The 23,444-nt window shown below is 40.9% G+C and overlaps 1 protein-coding gene across 4 annotated transcripts in view; it reads left to right on the top strand.

The window, feature by feature from the left end:
- LNX1 (ligand of numb-protein X 1) overlaps nt 1-23,444 on the top strand; it is a 187,994-nt gene that overhangs the window by 21,387 nt on the left and 143,163 nt on the right. The window contains exon 1 of one of the 4 annotated variants that reach the window (XM_075195689.1): nt 4,567-4,999. The exons of the other annotated variants lie outside the window; for them this stretch is intronic. Within the exon in view, the coding sequence (XP_075051790.1) occupies nt 4,908-4,999 (92 nt within the window). The 5' untranslated portion in view covers nt 4,567-4,907. Of the gene's footprint in view, nt 1-4,566; nt 5,000-23,444 lie in introns of those variants that run through there. 4 annotated transcript variants of the gene reach the window in all.

Raw genomic sequence — 23,444 nt, 5'->3', positions numbered from 1 at the left:
GAGGACTTCTGTCCCTATTACCAAATTCCATCACAACACCATTTTACTAGAAAAACTATTCCTCACCTCTACCAGAAGGTTTATAAAAATATAATTATTGGGCTACAAAATGCATTTCTACCCACTGTACACTTAACCACAGATATGGGGACAAGTGGAACTGGGCAAACTAAAGATTATATGACTGTGACAGCCCACTAGGTTGGTGATTCGCCTTCACCAGCAGGAACAGCAGCAGCATGTACCCAAGCACGTCACATTTTTCAGAAGTAGGCTACTCTGTGTATCGGCAGCTTCAGTAAGAGTCATACAGCTGACAATCTGTTACAAAAAGTAAGGGATGTCATTGCAACATGGCTAATCCTGCTTGCACTCTCCTGAGGATATGTGATTTCTGATAATGACACCAATATTGTTAGAGCATTACAGCAGGGGGGGGGATTCCATCACATCTCTTCTTTTGCTCACACAATCAACTTGGTGTTACAGAACTTTTAAAAAATGACCATGACATGCAGGAGATGCTGTTTGTGTCCCGAAAAATTTAGGGTGATTTTCTGGAATCTGCAACAGCATGTAGGAGATTGCAGCAGCTGCAAGAAGACTAGCATTTGAAGGGAATGTACTTTAGTCCAGCAAAATAGTCACTTGTGAAGAGAGTGCAGACTCTGTTAGTTTTTGTCAAGTGATTGCCTTAATTATACTTATTGAGAAGCAGCTAGAGAAATTTTTCGGATGAAATGAAACCGTAAATCTGCTAACTTTTTTGTAATTGTAGATCTAGGACTTAATTTGCTTCGCCAGGATCCAAGAGCTATCAACATCTTGTAATGACGTCCGCTCCTTCAGTTTCTCTGGCAACTGCTTCTCGGGAAAAAACATAGCTTTCCCAAGACACCCAGTGGTGATGCAGATGAGTCAGCACAACATTTTGACATTTACTCTGCCGTAAAAAATTGCCCAAAAATCGTGACAACTCTGCCATAAAATTAGCTACAAATTCCATGAGGAAGGCCATTATCGGCAATTACATCAAAGTACACAGACTTCTGTGATGGTGGATTCTAGCGGGCCTGAATTAGTATTGTTTGAGGAAGAAGTACAGAATGATGAGGGTGAATATGATGACAGCTAGATTTCAGCACCTGCAATCTACACTAAGTGAAGGGAGCTACCTGATGCTGGTATGCCTGGTAATATTTTGGGTAGAATGGCAATTTTATATTTTTCTACAGTAAACTTTTACCTTTTTTAGAGAGGTTCTTTTTCTTTAAAAAGGTACAAGCTTTTATTTACATTTTTGTTTCTCTGACTTAAAGCCACTATCTACTTGAACATAGGCTTTAGCACATGAGGTAGAGGGATTAGTATCATCATGACTGAGACTGGAGAGTGACAACAACATTGTCACCCCTCCTGTTTCTGTATGAGCTATGGCACAGTACAATGTCACTGGAGACTTTTAAGAACACTGACAGCCCTATTATTACAATTGCTGTTTCAGCACTGAACCCTGCCACCTCTTCTGTTTCTGAGTGAGCTATGGTACAGTGCAATCAGGGCCGCAGAGAGGTGGGGGGAGAGGGTACTAATTACCCGGGCCCGGACCTGTCAGGGGGCCCGGCCCGGGCCCTTGCGCTGCTGCTTTTTTTTTTTTTTGGCAGGGGGGGCTCGGTCATTGGTGGGGGGAGCAGGCTAGTTTAAAAAAAAAAAAAAACATACTCACCTGATCGCGGAGCCGGCATCCCTCCTCTCTGCTGCTCTGTGCTCCATTCAGACTGTCTGAATGCCCGGTGTGATGTCATCATGTCATGCTCCAGACTGACTGAATGCTGGGCAATGGAGCACAGAGCAGCGGAGAAGACCAAGAAAGGAGAAAAGGTAAATGCAGGGAGGAAAACGAGGGGGGGCACGGAGGAGTTAAAAAACGGGGAGGCAGCATAACGGGTTAAAAAACGAGGGGGGCATAGAGGGGTTAAAAACGGGGGGGGGGGGCAGCATGACAGAGAAGTTAATAAATGAGGGAGGGGGCAGCATAACAGGGGTTAAAAAACGAGGGGGGCATAGAGGGGTTAAAAACGGGGGGGGGGGCAGCATGACAGAAGTTAAAAAATGAGGGGGGGCAGCATGACAGGGGTTAAAAAACGAGGGGGGCACAGAGGGGTTAAAAAACGAGGCAGCATGGCACAGTGGGGTTAAAAAACGGGTCAGCATAGCACAATGGGGTTAAAAAATGGTGGGCAGCATGGCACAGTGGGGTTGAAAAGGGGGGGGAGGCATGGCACAGTGGGATTGAAAAAGGGGTGGGAGCAGCATAGTGTGATGAAGGGGAGCCAGATGAAGGGGCAAAAGCAGCATGGAGGGCTCAGTGTGATCATAAGGCATGGCGATGATGAAGGGGCACATTATTGTAATATTGGAGCTGGAGGAAGGCCTAATTATTAATCGTGGATGGTATTGATTTAACGCCAGGGTTGTTTGGAAAAAAATAGCTACATTTAGATAATTCCAAATAGGGCCCCCAGCATTCCAGGATCCAGACCATCCGCAACTAAAGAAACATGCAGCAACAGGTGGTGAAAGTGAGAACAACAGGTAGGAGAGAGCAGGACAGTATGTGAAATGTTGTGATTCTAGTAGGGACAATGTCAATTTTTGGTGAGTGTTGTGCCCAATGTAAGGTGGAGGCCAAGACTGAACTCTTTGTGTACACACTGCATTTTTTCTATACTACACTTTGGTGCTAGATGTCCTGAAAGCCAGGAGTGCTTGGACATATGTGATGCTCGTGCGAATTGAGAGCCGAGTGATTTTGATGTGTTAGCCACGCCCCAATGGCGAATTTTCCACGCCCCCAAATGCTTGACCACAATCCCGAAAAAATTTTGCGGCGCAAATTTTTTACCATGCTCAGCTATGAGGGGGGCCCCATGAATTTGTTGTACCGGGGCCCTGAATTCCTCTTGGCAGCCCTGAGTACAGTGTAACTGCAGATTTAGACCAAGCCAGACAGGCCTATAATTTCTATTTCAGCAATTACAATTAGCAATGGAGCACTCGTCTTTGGGTATTATCTATACAACGCAGTAGAATTTGCCTGCAAATTCTACAGACAAGCCTGCTTGTCTTCCTCTTCTTCAATGACTCTTAGCAATGGAGCACTCGTCTTTGGGGTGTATATTAGACCCTACACTTATTAGTGCAAATTCAGAAAAAAAGCCTGCAAGGACTTGTAGATTGCTATTTCAGCAATGACCAAATGACCAAAGCAGCTCTTGAATTTGGGTGTATATTAGACCCTACACTTTGTGTGCAAATTCAGAAAAAAAGAGTGCAATGACTGGTATATTAGGATTTCAGCAATGACAAATTCAGCAATGGAGCTTTCTCTAACACTGCTACCACCCTCCTCTTTCTCTTCTATCTCTTTGCCTGCCAAACTGCTCTATACTCTGTCCTACTCCTTCTCTGTCCCTCTCTCAAATGCCGCTAGATCGCGGTGGAGGGCGGTATTTATAGATTACAAAACTCGCAAGATCCGAGATCCGACGACGTCACAATGACGTTTTGCCTCGTTTTGGAATCCGAATAGGGGCAAGAGTACTCGGAACCCCAAAGTTCGGGTGGGTTCGGTTTTCACGAAACCGAGCCCGCCCATCTCTAAATTGAACACAGGTGTCTGTGTCCAAAACTGAAAGATCAGACTGTGCGGTGCTTGGGCCAAACACCCAGGTTATAGAGAATGTGAAGACCGCTAACATGGGTAGATACGGTCAATGTCCATCTGGATTCATCATCCCTCCCAGTGGCTGGATCTCTGTTAGATTTGACCATACACATTAGGAGCTTAATCAGATTGGCAGTCTTTTTGTGCAATTTCTGGCTGGTTTTAATATAACCCAATTGTTCAGTAAAATAGTGGTGTACATGGGCACCTTTTAGTTCTATGTTGCGACATATGCAGGAATCACGGAATTATTTGGTTTTCTACGTATTCTATGTTTACCAGGAACCCAATAACTGAGGGGACAATATATACCTCAGCCACTAAGCCATATGGTCTTTGTTCTCTAGTCGCCTATGTTAATACTGTAACTTATTATTATTTTATTTTATTTTTTATTTTATTCAAGTGAAATTGAGTTGTTACAATCAATATGCATTATATTAATTTTTTAAATGATTTTTTTTTTTGTACTTTTTGATCTATTTGACATATTCCTGTACTTTGGAAATCAATCATTTCAGTGGTGTTATCTCCAAGCAAATTATTCATCCCATTACATCTCTATAGTCTAATATTCAATGATTGCAATTTCAGAGCCCCTTGCACTAACTGTGGCTCTTTTAAAGGAATTGTCATGCTGTCATATACAATAATGTGTGTGTGTCTGTGTGTGTGTGTGTGTGTGTATATATATTTATTTCTGTGTATAGCATATATTCTATTATATTGCATTGCACAGCATCAATAGTCAGATCTTTGCTCTCCTAAGCTCTCACAACCCATATGCTTGTAGCCAGTGATGTAAATGTACCAGCTGTTTGTAAAGAACCACTCTGTGTGATGCAGGAGGCTGGTCCCTTTACCTTACATCAGCCTGTTTCACAGCATAAGTCACTGTCTCGCCATCCATGCTGCATTGTCTCTAAACCTTCACGTCTCTACCAATCTGACATCCAAATGAACTAATCCTCTTACAGGTCAATGATTTTTTTTATTTTTTTTCCAGCGTTGCTTAGTATGACATTTTCAATCAGTATCATGATGTGCTTCATCTGATATAAGCAACTAACAATCCATCTGTGAAAAGAGTTGCCTGTCATAGAAGCTGGGAGTCTTTTTTTCCGTTAATAGCAGGCAAAGAAATTGGTGAGGAGGAAGCCATATCTACGCTGTGCTCAAAATGAAGGCTCTTCTGTTATTGGTTCTACCTTGGCTAAGTCCTGCCAACTATATAGACAATATGGGCAATCTTCATTTCCTGTATTCCGAACTGTGAGTACTCACAGTGAACCTATATGTGTGTCTGTGTGTACTGTCCACATACGTGTCCGAGCCCTACTAACCGGGAGAATTGGAGGTAAAATGTGTTGTTTTGTACATTTCACTGATAGGTCACAACTAAGTTGTTTTTTTCTGCATTAAAGGGAATCCCCCCAATAAAAGATATATTTTTGTATTATGCTTTTCTGTGTTATTGACTGGAAACTGTGAGCCACAGGTCTCTTATCTGGACAAAGGAAATGCAATTGCATATGGCTTAGAAGGAGTGAGAAACTATTGGTGTTATTTTTAGATATTTATATGTATTGTACATCAGGAAAGAGAGGTATTACAGTAAACAAAGGTGTGTCTGAAAGGTGAATTAGCAGCAATTCATAGCAACACTCCTGTGGAAATAAAACCTTTTCATTAACTGTCCTTTTTGCAGCTACCTGTGCAGTATGTGTGTAAACACTGGGTAAAGCAAACAAGTGCTACATTGTGTAAGTGGTATATTATATGCTAGACAATGACTATACCCCAATACAAAATGCCTTAAGCAGTCACACAGCACTGGGCTTTTTGTGTGGATTTTGTTTTGTTCATTAACAATACTGCTAGTCTTTCTAGACCATGCTTGTCTCTTTAAGATACCTCATTTGTATGCACAGGAAAAATAATCAGCATCCTTTCATACAAGCGGAATCTTCTCCTTTCGCTTATGAATATGCAATGGGGGGGAAAAAAATCATCTGTTAGCTGACACGGAGACGATCCATTTCAACATGCAGCAACAGTAACATGACCATGATTTGTGTGTGTGAAATATCTTTATGATAAATTCATTTCTCTTGTGACTAAGCTTGCTTTGAGCATAAATAATACAGGTCACAAGTGAAATAAACATTCAACTGGTGACTAAGCACTGGAATGATGGATTAGTCCTGGAGACTGGAAGGACTGGGTTAAAATGAAAATGCAAGACCCTTTGCAGCCAGTATCTACACTTGACAGCAAGTATGCCTGGCCCCAATTAAATAGAGCTCACAAATGGGGACTGAAACAAAGAGCGTGTTGTAGAATATATCCTGATCCCTTGCACGTCGTTAATCATTAATTAATAGCTCTGTTATTGCTCATGGCATGTCTGAAAATGGAGCCATAGCAGCCAAGCCTCTTCTCCAATTAGCTCTCTGTGAAGTCTGAATCAACAGATATGTCTTGTCACGTGTCCCTGTGTTTACCTTTAATGATCTACATTTGTGTCAGGGCGAGATGTAGACACACATGGGTGTAACCGTTTTAATAATCGCACTTCTTGAGTACTGATTAGAGGTAGTCCAGCACATTGTAGTGTCAACAGATGAATCAATGAAAGGTCTGTAAGGAGAACTGCCCCTGGTGGTGTGTAATTTGTAATGTCAATTGAACTGCTCTTAATAGTGCCAATACTTGTTACTGTGTCTTATCAGACAGGGCTAAACATCAAAGATGCATATTGAACAATGGCTTTCCCAAGTGCTAGTTGCTTAAGTGTTTTCCTTAAAATAAAAATGGAAAATAGATTACTAGTCTGACTTGCTTGCTTGTCTGCTTAGTGAGAAAGCTCCTCCCATTTACAGTATGACATCACTCTACCTGACGAAAACGTAGGCAAGTATATGTTGAGTGTTGAACCTCAAAGCAATTCAACCCTCAAGGTGAACAATGTATGTTCGTTTTTTAAACTGGGTCTGTTATTAAATTGTAATCTGGATACTGAGCATCATGTTGGCTAAGGGGTTAGCACTTCTGCCTCACAGCACTGGGGTCATGAGTTCAATTCCTAACCATGGCCTTATCTGTGAGGAGTTAGTATGTTCTCCCCATGTTTGCGTGGGTTTCCTCCAGGTGCTCCGGTTTCCTCCCACATTCCAAAAATATACTGGTAGGTTAATTGGCTGCTATCAAATTGACCCTAGTCTCTTAGTCTGTGTGTGTGAGTTAGGGAATATAGACAGTAAGCCCCAATGGGGCAGCGACTGATGTGCGGAACTAGTGGCACTATATAAATAAATGATGATGATACTATCTGTGACATTGTTAATATTAGTATGACTATTGTAATCTCATTTGTAAAGAGCAGTTGTATGTTTTAAAACCATGGCACTGAGCATGCTGGCACCCAGTATAAGTTGCATTTTAAATTCAATGTGAACCTGGACTAGCAATATTTGGTTTGCTTCATCACACATTAGATTGTTTTGCAAATTGTGCTACATTGTGTAGAGCAGTGTGGTAAAAAAAATAGTTACATAGAATAATTGCCAGTATTTCCATATTCTTTCGATGGGTACTGTGCTACTATGAGGCTCTAGCTAATATACATCATGCATGGTGCTCTCAATGGGGACATAAATCCACCTCCCATTATGACTAACAATGATCATTTTCTAAATCTATTATTCAGAATGCGTGGGCATTGTGTCTAATATTAGGGTTTTTTTTGTAATTTGGGTCATAATACCTAAAATATGCTTAATTGCCCACACTTCCGCTGGCATTTCTACTTCTCATTAAACTGTCTTATAGGGCTTCTATCAGTGGCTGTAGGAGAAGGTATTTGGTGATCATTTCTTTGTGTGTGCTATTCTACCATTCTGTACAAATCAGCAGCGGTTATATAATTTGTTTTTCAGAGCTTTATGTAGAACAGGTTTTTGGATATTTTAAATTGTCCTTTTCAGGGCAAATACTTGGACCTTCCCTCGAAATTAGGAATAGTTGCCAATTCTGCTATAAAATTAAATGATGATTACTGGTTTGCCCACATTTAAAAATGGCTAAACTGAGACCCTTGTTCAATTTGGTAAGCTGATGTAATTCTCTTATTGCTAGTAGCTAATCTTTGCATAACTGGAGAGCTTCATGGTAATCAGAGCCGTAACTTGAAATGTTAGCGCCTGGGGCGAGAAGGAAAACTGCCTCCTCCTAGCCCTCAATTTTCACCAAATGAACCTCAAATATTCATAAACTGCGCCTCCCTTCAGCGTTGTGCCCCTCTCACACCGCCCTAGTTACGGCCCTGCTCTTGATAGTCCATTTAGTATAAAGTCGTGTTGGTAGAATTGGGACCAACACTGGATTTACAGAACTTGTGGCCCACTGAAAAAGTCCAGTTTTTCCAGTTCAGAGAGTATTAACAGTGTTGAAAATGAGATGAGAATGGTTGAATCTAAACTAAACAGATTTAGACTCAAGCAAAGGAGGTTCAGATTCTAGCTATAATCTTGATCTGAATTGACTGGAAAAGTTCTCATTATCTTTACAGTTTCTTGAAGCACCCCCCTGCCCCCCCCCCCCCCCCACCCTCCAAGGAACCTGAAACCAATGTTTTCGAGATATGCTTTATTGAAACTGATGCATTCGCATTATCATGGTGTTATACACACTACTTACACCAGTAAAACTGCTGTCCAAAAATACTTCAGACGCCTGTGGAAAAACATCTAATATGAACGTTTTGGCATCAATCTTTTGATATTTTCAAGCTCGCTTCCCCAGCCTGTCCTAGAACCTCTTAGCAAGCAAACCTAATTACTTTTTTGTAGGAAAGCAATCCCAGCTGCTAGTGTCATGACAAATAAACTTCAATTGCACAACTATTTACTTTCATTTTTAATTACTTGTCCAGGCGTTCTTTCAGGCTGTTGGAGCAGAGAGTTCTTATATAGTACATTTTGCGAAATCTAAAGATACATTCTGGGAACACGATCTAGGACCTTGTTCTGAAGTCGCCATAGTAAATATAAACGATTTCCTGCAGTTGTATAGCTAAAATGTGGGAGAGATCCAGCAGTTTCCCCATACAATAAGCACAGGATAAAGCTTACTATCTCCTTGGTTTATCTGAGCTACGGAAAAGCTTTGAGTTCAAACTCACCATAATTTTTGCCAGTGTTTTTGTAAGAACGAACATAAATCAGTGGGGTCAATGTAAAACATGGGAATAAATGTTCAAAATCAATCATCTTAAACAAGAGGAAGAAGGAGAACAAAGGGTATAAAAATAAAATAAATAATACAAAGTGGACTTCTTTTCCCATTTGGGCAATTGTCCTTGCTTCTGGAAATCAATAAATTACACCTCCCAAAACAAAATGTGCACAGAGCACATGTATCATAGGATGAGGACCCTGATTGTAATACCTATTAGTTCTGCTCATTTACAAACTCGAGGGTCTGCTAAACAGCTGTTAGATGAATGTCATAACATCTGGGATTACTTATCAAAACTTGCATAATTGTTTTTTATTAACAGAACATTTATTTAATTTAATTTAATTGAAGCTATAGTAATATCTTTTATTATTCTCATGGGGAGCAAAGTAGTTCAGAGTAGCGTATAGCAGCTATGATACCATTAGAATACTATGACTGGATTATAATACTTTTTCTTACATGTTTATGATTTGTATTTTAAATAAAAGTAAATTATAATAAAATGTATATTTATTGGAAACAAGTCTGTGACAAGCTGTTGTGTATACAATAATTTAGAAGAACCAGTGCAAAAGAATAAGTTGGTGTTGCCTATTGTCACCAATCAAAATCTGTCACTTTTTGTGTAGCTTAGAAAATAAATGCAAACATTAACTTGGGTGATGCCACCCTTTTTTCTTTGCACTCACTTTTTTTTTTTTTTTAGAAATGTCCCCCAATGTATAGGTGAAGCACATTTTGCTGTGACAAATGCAATAACCCAACACCTTCCATCCTATATCATTGGGAGTGGGAAGGGGCAATGAGTAAACAATGAGCTCGACAAGTTAAGGGACAGGCACTGTGCTAAATCATTTAATAACAAAAACAATTTTATATTATCCTACATATTCTTAAATATACTTATATCTACATCAGGTGTCAAACTCAAAACCTAATTGGACCAAATAATCAGTCTAAGATTGTGTGGACCGCAAGAAAAAAATAAGTCTCATATGCAGTTTTGTAAGGTGTATTATTGAGAAAAAAACAAAAATAAAGTTTAATGTTTTCTCCCTGATGCTTGGCACTGTGCCCTCCATGCTGCTTTTGCACCCCTTCATCTGTGTCCCCTGTTTCACACTGCACCCTTCATGCTGCTTTTGCTCCCCTTCATCTGTGTCCCCTGTTTCACACTGCACCCTTCATGCTTCTTTTGCTCCTTCACCTGTGTCCCCTGTTTCACACTGCACCCTCCATGCTCCTTTTGCTCCCCTTCATCTGTCTCCCGTTTCCCACTGCACCCTTCATGCTGCTTTTGCTCCCTTCACTTATTATTCTGTTCTCTTCTCTTCTGCTTTCTGTTCTTCCTTTTATGGCTGGACTCTGTGCGCTCCTCACTGCGAATGTCGGGCGTGATGAAGGCACGTCCAACATTCAGTGCAAAGGGAGGAGGAAGTGGGCGCTGGAAAAGTAGTGGGTTTTTTTTTTCTGGGCCCTGGCGGGGCTACAAAATCTTTGTATGCGGGCTGCAAGTTTGACATGATGTACATGACAAACATTTTAATCATTATAAACTTACATATGAGCTATGCATATATGCGTCCAATGCAAGTAAATATAGGTCTTAGCATTTATCATCATCAACATTTATTTATATAGTGCCAGCAAATTCTGTAGCACTTTAGAGCAGAGTAATAAAACAATACTGGGTAATATAGACAAACTGAGAGGTAAGAGGGCCCTGTTTGCAAGGTTGCAATCTATAGAACAATGGGAGTCTGATACATGAGGTCAAATTCCACACATTGCTTTTGGTCCAGCCAGAATGCAGAGTTAAAGAGCGCCTATGTGAACTATGTAAAGGGTGGTAATTGACCTATTTCGATTGTAAGCTCTTTTGAGCAAGGTTCTCATTGCTATCTGCAAAGATATGTAAAAGTTAAAGAGGTAGGAAACTCGCTTCCATATCACACTTTTTTATTTTAAACGGGTCGGGGGACTGGACAGTAGCAGGATGTGTCTGACCTAAGAGGTTGTCCCAGGATTAGATAAGAACATCAGGTGATTGGCTTACACCCTACCCTATGTACTGTTGTCTAGTCTCCCTCCTGCATAGGGATGCAGTCAGGACTTAATATGTTATCATAAACAATGTGTACTGATATGACGCTGTGGAAGATGTACTTCATAAATTTATGTCATTTGTAAATATATTATTCCATCCCAAATACTAATTACTGTCCCTTCCATTCCGGTAGCATCAAAGCACATCACTAAACTTCTCAGACATGTTTTCAGTGGCGTTACCTGTCTTATTGTTGGATCCTGCACTACTCCTTCTAACCTGTCCACCCTCAGGAAAAAGATCTGTTTCATGTATGAAATGGAATTGATGACCAATATTCTACAGAACTCATCAATATCATTTAATAAAAGCTGGGGTCCTTGGACTCCACTGAATAATGTCTCCTCATCTTTGTTATGATTTTTTGACAATCAAATCTGGTTATCACTTGGGAGAATCCTTTGTTACTCGATTTAATCCCATTGCTTGATAGGCTCCCCTCCCCTCTGCCTCCTGTTTTATGCATCCCTCTTTCTCTCCCTCAGTTTCTTCTTAATTTCTCCCCTCCTGTGTAAAATTATGTTTATAACAACATATGTGAAGGGTGTACAACTGTTTCCGCAAACCTTAAGATATCTAAATACTCTCAAAATGTGTATAAGTCCTTCTAGATTCCGAAAAGAGAAATGTTAATTTCCCCAGATGGCAGGAAAAGTGGGCGAGAACGAGGGTACGAGGGTTTCATCACAGCCCACCCACCACTATGTGATTATAACTAGAGATGCTCAGGCTCGGTTCCCCCAAGATCCGAGCACATCCAAACTTGGCAGATCGAGTACCAAGCAGAGTCAGCTTGGTACTTTTGCACGCTTTCGGAATTGAAAACAAGGCAAAACGTCATTGTTACATCGTCGAATCTCGCGAGTTTTGGAATCTATAAGTACCGCCCTCCACGGCGATCTAGCGCCATTTCACAGATGGACACAGAAGGGGTAGCACAGTCTGTAGATCATTTGGGCAGCGTCATAGGTAGAATAGAAAGAGGAGGGGGTAGCAGTGTTCTTCATAGTCTACAGTGAAATTCAGGAGAGCTCCATTGCTAATTGTCACTGCTGAAATACAAATACTAGGGCTGGCAGTCTTGGTCTTCTGAATTAGCGGTCAAATTGTACGGTGTTATCAAAATGGATTCACAGCAGATAGTAACACCTCTACGTCATCTGGTAAAGCCTATGTTAAAGTACTTAGTGTTTGTAAGTCAGGGAAACCAAAATGTAAAAAAAACTTGTTTTACTTTGGTCAAGAATGAAAGACCTGTAATCCAAGCAAAGTTATCTGCAAAATAATTGCCAACATGCCATTCTACACACGCAATGGCAAGGAAAGAATGAGGCCTTTCTCCATAAGTGCTAGTTCTGCAACTTTCACTGAGGCATCTTCTTGTAAGGTCAGTCGTGACCAAGCAAGAGCTTGTCATTCGGACTTCAAAAGTGCTGTCCAAATACTTTTACGTGTAAAAGCCGAGCTGGAAGAAAACAGTAAGGCATTAGAGGAAAATGTATGTTCAGATTCAGAAATGGAACAAATCCCTGAGGAGAATCTATTCACGAGTGCTATGTGTAATCCTGATCATTCTAATAGTGTACCCATAAAGAAGGCCCCTTTCAGCATTTCTGCTGATGTGTGCCTGAACAGCCCAAGTGTAGTCGGTGATACACCAATTGAGGATGCCACTTTGGAATTGCAACAGGATGAGGGGGATATTTGTGTAGCCGACGAGTGCGCTAATGAGAATGTTTATGAGAATGATGATATTTGTGTAAGTCCTCCACCGGTGGAAGCAGTTCTTGCACGTGTTAAGTAGAAGGCCATTGTCATGCCTGGGCATAACACCAAAAAATCCACCTCTTTTTTATGTGTGGAATTATTTCTACCAAAATCCTGACAACAGTTGTCTAGCCATTTGTAGCATATGTAAAGCCACAGTCAGTAGAGGTAGGGACCTTAACCATCTAGGAACCTCATCCATGTTACACCATTTGAAGCGAGTTCATGGCAAGCTGTTGGGAAAATCAACTAAGTCCCTGCTCTCACCTATATTCCGGCGCATGCAATCTACCCCCACAACACCGTCCTCATTAATATCCTCAGTCGCGATCGGATTAGTCCTGCATCCAAGTTGATAATGCTTTGACTCCTCCACCATCCTGGATTCCTCAGAAGAATTGAGCCTTGGTCCCACTGCTGTTGCTGGGGGTGAATCTTTATCCCAGAAGCAGACCAAGAAGAAGATTACTAGTAGTTTACAGCAATTGACTTTTAAACAATCCTTTGCAAGAGGAAGCAATTGTGAAAGCTGTAACCCCATTGCAAAGTGGATCACAGACGCCATGGTGACTATACTAGTATTAGATCTGCGGCCAACATCCACTATTAATGCAGCTGGTTTTAGACAGTTACTTGAAGTCTTGTGTCCCCGTTACCAAATTCCATCACGACACCGTTTTACTAGAAAAGATATTCCTCTACCAGAAGGTGTGTAAAAATGTAATTATTGGGCTACAAAATGCCATTCTACCCACTGTACACTTACCCACAGATATGTGGACAAGCGAAACTGGGCAAACTAAAGATTATATGACTGTGACAGCCCACTGGGTTGGTCATTCGCCTTCACCAGCAGGAACAGCAGCAGCATGTACCCAAGTACATCACATTTGTCAGATGCAGGCTACTCTGTGTATCACCAACTTCACTAAGAGGCATACAGCTGACAATCTGTTACAAAAACTAAGGGATGTCATTGCAACATGGCTTTTCATCCCGCTTGGACTCTCCTCAGGCTATGTCATTTCTGATGACACTACCAATATTGTGAGAGCATTACAGCTGGGTGAATTCCATCACATTCCCTGTTTTGCTCACACAATAAACTTTGTGGTGCAGAGCTTTTTAAAAAATGACAGGGACATGCAGGAGATGCTGTTTGTGCCCTCTAAAATATCTGGACATTTCCGACATTCGGCAACAGCATGTAGGAGATTGCAGCAGCTACAAGAGCAATTTAATTTGCCCTGCCACCAACTGAAACAAGAGGTGGTGACAAGGTGGAATTCCACCCTATGTATGCTTCTGCGGATGGAGGAATAGCGAAAAGCCATCCACGCTTATTCCACAACCCATGACAATGGGAAAGGAGGGGGGATGTATTTTAGACAAGTGCAGTGGAGAATACTTTCCGTGTTGTGCAAGGTGCTGAAACCATTCGAAGTAGTCACCTGTGAAGTGAGTTCAGACACTGCTAGCTTGAATCAAGTGATTCCCTTAATTAGACTTTTGGAAAAGCAGCTTGAGAAACTGAGGGAGGAGATGAAACAAAGCAATTACGCTGAGTATGTCGAATTTGTAGATCAAGTACTTTATTTGCTTCGCCAGGATCCAAGAGTTATCAAAATTTTGAAATCGGATCACTACATTTTGGCGACCGTGCTTGATCCTCGGTTTAAGAGCTATGTCAAAATGCTGAGACTTATGTAATGGTGGATTCCAGCTGTGATGAATTAATAATGTGTGAGGATGATGTACACACTTATGAGGATGAGGAAAGGTTCAGGATGAAGACAACATCTTGCCACAGTAGAGTTTATTAACAGCACTGTTACCTTAGGTGCCTTAAGCCTATTGTTACCCCTTGTTTTGTAAGGGCCCAAACAAACCAAGCACTTCAGCCACAAGGAGTGTCACTTTTGTGGCTGAAGTGCTTGGTTTGTTAAAGTGTGCATGTCCTTTTTTAAGATCCAACATAAGGGTGGGAGGGCCCAAGGTCAATTCCATCTTGCACTACTTTAAATTTCAGTTACCGCTGTGTAACAATGTTACCTACATGTGCTATATACTGTTGTGTGTTTAGGAAAAATCTTACACACCCATTGATGATGCAGATGACTCGGCACAACATTTTGTGACATCTGGTCTTGTGTACTGTAAAAGAATTGACCAGAATTAGTGACACCTCTGTTGTAACTCCACTTGATCCTACAATCACCTTTTAAAGATAGGTGGAGGATTATTTTACATTTTTTTGAACGGTATAAAGACAACAATTTTATTAACAAAGAACAACGTTGCTTGCAGAAGTAATGTAAGCATGGATATCTAAATAGACGTGTATATGATTACCTTCCACTTTACTGCTGTTTCATCAAGTGTTTGTAATTTGCACTTTACATGAAAGGTACCTAACTATATTATAATTTTGTTGGAATTGGGGTTGATTCGAAGCTCAGTGATGAACTTGCTTTTTGCTGGGAATTACAATGGCTCTTTTTAGTGCATTGTCTGGCACCCTGGATTGGTCTGGGTCTGATAAAAGCACGCATCTCGGGGGAGAGGGGGTCAGCGCTGGTTGCCATGTATTAGCTCTAGAATTACCACAGTTATCCAAGAAATGGGTTTAGCAATCAAATGAACCATAACTGGTTTCATGATCCAAGGACAATTCCATCTTGCTCCACTTTTATTTTCTACCACTGCTGTGTTGCCAATGTTTCTTAGATGTGGTAGGACCTGCCGTGTGTTTGAGTCTTTGCTCTGTCGCTTAGCGTCTAGCCAGGTCGCTGCAGTATTTGTCCGAAAGTGTATGAAAATAATATTGTGACCTGTGAGGTTGTCAAAATTGACTGCAAATGACTTGAAATTAGTGTTATTGAGATTAATAAGAATGTAGGAACAAAAAATAGAGCAAAATTATGTGATTTTAGCAATTTTTCTAAAAAATACAGATCCAAAGCCAAAACATATGAGGGCGGTTTTGCCAAAACCAAAACACGAAGTTGATCCAGATCCAACACCAAAACCAGAACATGGGGGTCAGTGAACATCTCTAATTATAACTTGTTTGTTTGGTGTGCTTTGGTTGTTGATGAGAAAGCTGGGAGCTGTAGAGTGCACAGGGCAACTTAATCTAAGGCAGATGTAAGTGATCACTTGAAGACCCACCATCATTAAGCAAAACATGATCACTTGGATCATAACATGTGGCCTAAAAACCCTAAAATCTCTCTCATTCTCACTATTGCAAACAATATTCTACCACCACTAAAATTTATTTCAAGAACTGACACTATTAGGAAGTCTTCAGTTACTCCCTCGCTTATCAAACTTGTAATCAAATCCCAATTTAGCAAGGTCACTAAAGCCAAGCTATTTTCTTTAGGGTTCTAGAAACCAAAGCTATTCAACACGTGAATCCTTTAAAACACAAAGACAGAACTTTATTAAATTTGACTTAATAGGACAGGAAACCATCTCAGTGTTTATTGATAAATTATTTTAACAAGATATACAGAAATCTAAATGCAACATCACTTTAAATTGAAGCAGAACCCCCCCCCCCCCTCCTCCTCCCAGGAACTAGAGAATTAGGGGTATATTTTCTAAACTGCGGGTTTGAAAAGTAGAGATGTTGTCTATAGCAATCAAACAGATTCTAGGTATCATTTATTTAGCACAATCTACAAAATGACAGCTAGAATCTGAATGGTTGCTATAGGCGACATCTCCAGTATAGTAAATATACTCCTTAGACTTGCATAATTTCTGGTGTAATCTGTTGCCCGGGAAAAGATGAAATGATTGGACAATTCATCAGCAGCAAGTTGATCCCCATGAAACTGACATTTTTTATCCCTTTTGGATGGGTTTTTAATCCTTTATCTTCTTTGCCAAAGCCCCCCCACCCCTCTGTGAGTTCACTGAAATAGGTGTGTTTGTGTGCTTATTACGACCCATTTCTACAACCAATTACTTGTCCAAGATAATTTTTGTTTATTGCTCTATAGTATACCATAACTGCACTCTGGAACATCCAAAACATATGGCAGTGGGATGTTAAAATTCCCCTCAACTAGGTATTTTACAGAATAGAAAGTGTGAGAGCCAAGTAAAGTAATGGTCTAGAAACTGATGTGATGAACCCGGAAGACGGTAGATGACTGTAAAGCACAAAGTAATTTGGTGAAAGTCTGAGAATGTGGACTTCAGTGAAACCTATGCATGTTGAATCAAGTTGCAAGTATGTTTTACATGCATTTCGTGAGAGACTTACTAAATATGCCCTTCAGAACTACTATACTTGTTGTTTGTGTTTGTTTTATGTTTCTGTTTAACATTATCAGTGTGCTTATAATCTCCTTAGGAAAGTTTCAGAGTTTTACCGAAAGCTTGCACCTTTTATCAGACCACTTGACAATATTGCTGAAAGTTAGTCTCTGCCTGAGAAGGAGTAATGTCTGAATGAGAAAAATTTACTTATTGAACAGTCTACTCTAAAGTATGAAGAGGCTTAGTAGCTATTTAGTAAATCAATAACATTACTTAAACTAGAAAGTAAATACTACAGATTGTTGTTTTTTTTTAAACAAGTGTTTATTAACGGTCAAAAAAGAATTAACAGTCCAAAAGGATACATGCTATATCAAACAAAATATATTCAGTACATTGGATAGTGAAGTAGAAGTCTCCGTGCTTCAGAGATAAAATAGCACAGATTCAATGAAATAAAGACCGGCATTTTTAAATTTAAAAGAGAAGAAAGAAAAGAAAAGGAGAAGGAAGAGAAAGAGGAAGATAAAAGAGAAGATGAGAGGTGGAGGAGGAGAAGCGGAGGTGTGTGGGAAATCCCTCTTGAGTCAGAGGCAAAGAGATGGGAGGGGAAAGAGTTACGTAAGGGCAGGGGGTATAATTAGGTAAAGGGGGAGCGGTATTGGAAGTGAGACATCCAGGGGTCCCAGACCTTGTTAAAAGATCTGGCCGTGTTTCGTATAATGCTAGTCATGTATTCCATCTTATACGTATGCCAAATCCTATTAGTTACAGCGGAGAATGAAGGGGGGGGCAGCCTGCCTCCAATCTATGGCGATTTGACATGTGGCCACTGAAATAATGTGACAAGCAAGTTTATTTTGGTGTCTAGTGGCCGTGGGGAACCCGAGGGGTAGAATGAAAAATTTAGGGTCGAAGGGTAAGGGGGTTTGAATTAACATTTCTATCAAAGCTTTAATTTCGCGCCAGAAGGGAATCAGTTTCGGGCAGTCCCACCATATATGTAAGAAAGAGCCCGCGCCAGAGCATAGACGCCAACATCTGTCAGAGGAATCGGGCAGTATCTTTTGTAGTCGAGTAGGTACATAGTACCACCGGTAGAGGAGTTTGTAAACATTTTCCTTTATTCGGACGCAGATTGAGCTGGAGGCAGCATTGTCCCGAATTTCCGACCACTCCTCATCATCAAGAGGAGAGCCCAGGTCATGTTCCCATGACATCTCATGAGGGTCTCGAGGAGGAGTAGAGGAAGCAATTAGTTCAGAATAGATATTAGAAATAAGACCTGACGTCGATGCCTGGCGCAGACACAGTGTTTCAATTGTTGTGAGAAGTCGAGAAATAAGACGTGGTTTGGAGAGGGAGTGAAAGTTGTGAATTTGCAGGAATTGATAAAATATCCGTGTGGGCAGGCCAATTTTAGTTTGAATGTCCGTAAATTGGGTAAATGTTGTATCGTGGGTTATGTCATTTAGGAATCGTATCCCTCGGGAATGCCACGAAAGGAATGCGGAATGGTGTAGACCAGGAGGGAAATCAGGGTTATTAAAAAGGGGGATAATTGGTGATGGATGCGGAGAGAGACCATAGAGCCGGATGGATAAGTCCCATATAGCCAGAGACTGGGAGATTATGGGATGAGACAAAGCTTTTTTGGGGCGACGTGCCCTTGGAATCCACAGAAGGGAGGCAGGAGTAAGCATCCCCAGACTTTCCGCCTCTAGTGTCACCCAGACCCCAGCAAAAACAGGACCGTTCCATAGGACACATTGAGCGATTTGGGCCGATAGGTAATATTTTTTAAAATTAGGTATACCTAGACCACCACCCCGCGAGGATATCTGTAGGACCCCGAATCGTACTCGTGGGCGTCTACCTGCCCAAATAAATTTAGAGGACTCAAATTGGAGAAATTTAAATACATAGGGGGGAATTCGGATAGGTAAGGTTTATAAAAGGTTTAACAGTCTGGGAACAATATTCATTTTAACAGAGTTTATACGACCTATCCAGGCGATAAATTGGAGGGACCAGGTGTTGAAATCTTTCTTAATTTGGGAAAGGGTATGGGGGAAATTAGCTTGGAATAGATGGGAGAGATTTTTGGTAAGGAAGACCCCCAAGTATTTTATTTTATGGCGACGCCAAGTGAAAGGGAATGTTTGATCTAGGATTGCTTTATCTGTTTTAGAGATATAGAAATCCAAAGTTTCACTTTTGGCAGGGTTAATTTTATAGCCCGAAAAGTGCCCATAAGTATCTAATTCCGAAAGGAGGGGGGGGAGAGAGGTAATGGGGTTGGACATGCTAATGAGGATATCATCTGCATACAAAGCAATTTTGCTTTCCGTAGAACCAACCTTTATACCGGAAATGGATTGGTTGCAACGAATTCTTGCTGCTAACGGTTCGATTATAAGGGCGAAGATCAATGGGGAGAGCGGGCAACCCTGGCGAGTGCCATTAGAAATTGTAAATGGTTTGGAGGTTAGGCCATTGACCGAAACCGTAGCAGAAGGGTTTCTATAGAGAGCCAAAATACCAGTTAGAAACCTACCACAAAAGCCCATGGATTCGAGAACCCCCCCTCATAAATGTCCAAGAGATACGGTCAAACGCCTTTTCCGCATCCAAGGCCATCATGAGGGAGGGCAATTTTCCGTTATGTATAGAGTGGATCAAATTGATGGATCTTCTAGTGTTGTCAGGGGCCTGTCTCCCTGGGATGAAGCCCGTTTTGGTCTGGGTGAACCAGTTTGGGGAGCAGGGGGTTAAGCCTGGTAGCCAAGATTTTAGCGTAAAGCTTGAGATCTACGTTGAGGGAGATGGGTCTATAGCCCGCACAGTGGAGAAGGTCTTTCCCAGGTTTAGGAATTACTGCAGTATTGGCAAGCGTGGTAGCAGAGTCAAAGGAAGCCCCCTCCAGAATTTGGTTGTAAAAGGATGTTAGATAAGGAACAAGGTCTGCGGCAAACTTTTTATAATACTGTGCTAAAAAGCCATCAGGACTGGGAGCAGAGGCGGGTTTAAGGGATTTTATAGCTAATTTTACTTCATCTGCAGTGATGTCCTCATTTAAGCAAGTGAGCTGGGATTGAGAAAGGTGTGGAAGAGGGGTATTAGCTAGGTACGACTCCAGAGAATCCAACAGGAGATCCCCCCTCCCCCGGGGTGGGGAGCCAGGGGGGTTATAAAGGGAAGCGTAGAAGTCTCTAAATTCCTTAACAATTTCTAGAGGGTCATATGTTACTGAATTAGTGGAATTCTTATGAAGTTTGTCAATAGCTCCTCGGACACGCCTCTGACGGAGCTTCCGAGCTAACAATGACTCCACCTTGTCTGCCTTATCATAGAAGCGTTGCTGCAGTTTCTGTAATCTGGATGCTGCTCGTCGAGACAGAAGGGAATTAAGCTGGCCCTTTAAAGAGTTAATTTGTGTTAAAAGAGATGGATCAGGGACCAGCTTATGCTGAGTCAGACGAGTGGAGATCCGTTGCTCTAATGAGGAGATTTCTAGAGCGGCTTTACGCTTTACCTGCGAGGCAACACTTATGAGTCGCCCGCGAATGGTAGCTTTGTGAGCTTCCCATATTACGCCAGGCGCCAATTCCTGAGTGGTGTTCTCTTGAAAGTAATCAGATATAGCTGATTTAATGTCCATAAAGGAGGAAGTATTTAAAAGCAGGGCGTCGTCTAGGCGCCATCTAAAGGGGCGTGGATAATGGTGGAGGAGGTCGAGAAGAATGTATACCCCCGCATGGTCGGACCATGAGAATGGGACAATGCCACTACATATTGTTTTAATTCACATCTCCCAACACCCATATCATTCTTTTTAGTTGTCTTCTTGTGGAAAATAACATTTACACCTGTCGTGGAGCTGGTGTAAGTCCCGACTGATAATGATGACTGTCACAGCATCGTCTTTGTATTAAAAACTACATGTATGCATGCCACTTGATAGCACACAACATGTGTTTGCAAGTAAGAGAAACTATACAAATGGATTGTATATACAGTACACATGAAGAACATCCCAATTTTATGTATTTAATGTAAAAAAATAAACATTTAAAAAACCCCAAAAACAAATGTTTATTAATAATTATAGTATCATGAGTTGGTAATTTCTTTATATATTTTTTTAACATCCCTTTAATGGTACTTTAACTTGCACATATGCATGTGCATGTCCTGCAGTCTTTTCTGTCTGTTAACATACGACAAGTACTGTTTAGACAGAACGTACTTATACCTAGATTAAAATGGAAACGTATCTTGAGGCACGTATGCTCAAGTCCCGTGCTTGTTTTAAAAATGCAACTTGCATGCAGGTTGCGTTTGACTATGAATCCGACCCAAAATGTGATATGATCGTCATGTAAGTCACAAGAATATACAAACACAATCTACTTAAACTAATGGCACACATACAATTATACGTCTTGATGTCTTTGTTGATTACACCGTGTAAGCACACAGTGCAGTGTGGATAAAGTGTGTGAATCCTTGGATTTAATAACTGGTTGACCCTCCTTTGGCAGCAATTGCTTCAATCAGTCGTTTCCTGTAGCTGCAGCTCTGACCTGCACAACAGTCAGGAGGAACTTTGGGTCATTCCTCCTTACAAAACTGTTTCAGTTCAGCAATATTCTTGGAATGTCTTGTGTGAACCACTTCTTCAGGTCGCGCCAAAACATCTCTGTTGTGTTGATGTCAGGAATCTGACTGGGCCACTCCAGTAGGCTAATTTTCTTCTGTTGAAGCCATTCAGTTGTTGATTTACTTCTGTGTCTTGGGTCATTGTCCTGTTGCATCACCTAGCTTCTGCTGAGCTTTAATTGGCGGACAGCTAGCCTGACATTCTCCGGCAATATGTTTTGATTAACTTTGAATTTCATTTTTACGTCAATAAAGAAAAACAAAAAATAGCGCTGTAATTGACCAATTACAATATTGAGATACCAACACAGTGAGATGTGAATAAAATTATTTTATTAATATAAACACATAGAAAGCATATGTAATCTATAATATAAATGCCTAGTGGCGTGTGTTAGTCTGTCTGTGTGTGTGTGGAAAAAATAAAACCAAGCTGCAGCGCCACCTGCTGGGCGGAGTTATACACTGACCTACTAAATTCTTAGTGTGTGTGTAAAAAACAATTCAGAAAGGGCTGATATTTGGTATACTACGATGTTTTTAATTTGTTAATTTAATTTAATTGTTAAAAGTGTTTATAAAGATTTTTTTTAAAAAATATATATATTTCTTGAAGGAGAAGTGACAGTTTGGAGTGGTTGGTGGTTGCCGGGGGTGACGGTGGGGAGTGGTTGGTGGTTGCCGGGGGTGACAGTGGGGAAGTGGTTGGTGGTTGCCGGGGGTGACAGAGTGAGAGGAGTGTGATACTCAGGACCGCTGAGAGAGATCCATGTGTCTGGATAGACATCTGGATAGATGTGGCGATGAAAATGAAGGATGAGGTGATGGAGAAGAATGATGAGGTGGTGACATGTGGACAAAACCAAAAAAGGCTCTTCCCCTGAGGAGGCCTGGGCTAGGCCCAAATGCATGACAAGTACCTTTTTAAGACTTTAAGTAGCTTGATTTGACTAGAATGCATGAGTATCATGCACGGGTTAACTTGTATAAAATATAGCTCTTGCAGTCATCTTTGGCAGGACAGCCACTCCTAGGAAGAGTGGCGAGAGTGCTGAACTTCCTCCATTTATAGACCATTTGTCTTACTGCGGACTGATAAACATGAAAGCTTTTACAGGTATTTTTGTAATAAAAGCTTTGTGGTGGCTCATGTGATTTTAGACAATTTTTCTCCGTCCCCTGAAAAAGTTCCTGTGGATGACCATGGTTACAACACCTTTGTGTACCTTGCATTATATTACTAAATAATAGCACTTTCTTGATTGTATACTCGCGGTTCAGCTGACATTAAGTTTGAAAAGATGGCAACATGTGCTCTTGTGTCCTCTCCCTTTTCTATTCCCTACAGTAGAACATGGGGGATAGCCGCAACTACTATTGCAACAATGTTGCTCTTAGAAAACCATATAGCTTATATGCTGATCGTCCAAGTCATAATGTGCACAATGTTTCTGGCTTTGTTTTGTGCGACTTTTGCCTACAGCGTTCATAAGTGTTAGAACTCAATAGAATACAATGGAGTCTTATGAGAAAGCTCATTACGTAAGAGTTCACTTTATTAAACACTGATCATTGTTTATTTATTTTTTAAAATATTTCTGTGTTTTTAGAGCACTTGTGTATGAGCCCTAACACAGCAGAAAAAAAGGAATAATAAATGACTCG

Source organism: Mixophyes fleayi, chromosome 1 (assembly GCF_038048845.1).
Source record: "Mixophyes fleayi isolate aMixFle1 chromosome 1, aMixFle1.hap1, whole genome shotgun sequence".
Classification (NCBI taxonomy): domain Eukaryota; kingdom Metazoa; phylum Chordata; class Amphibia; order Anura; family Limnodynastidae; genus Mixophyes; species Mixophyes fleayi.
Note: the sequence above shows the minus strand (reverse complement) of the source record. Positions and strands in the feature narration are given on the sequence as shown.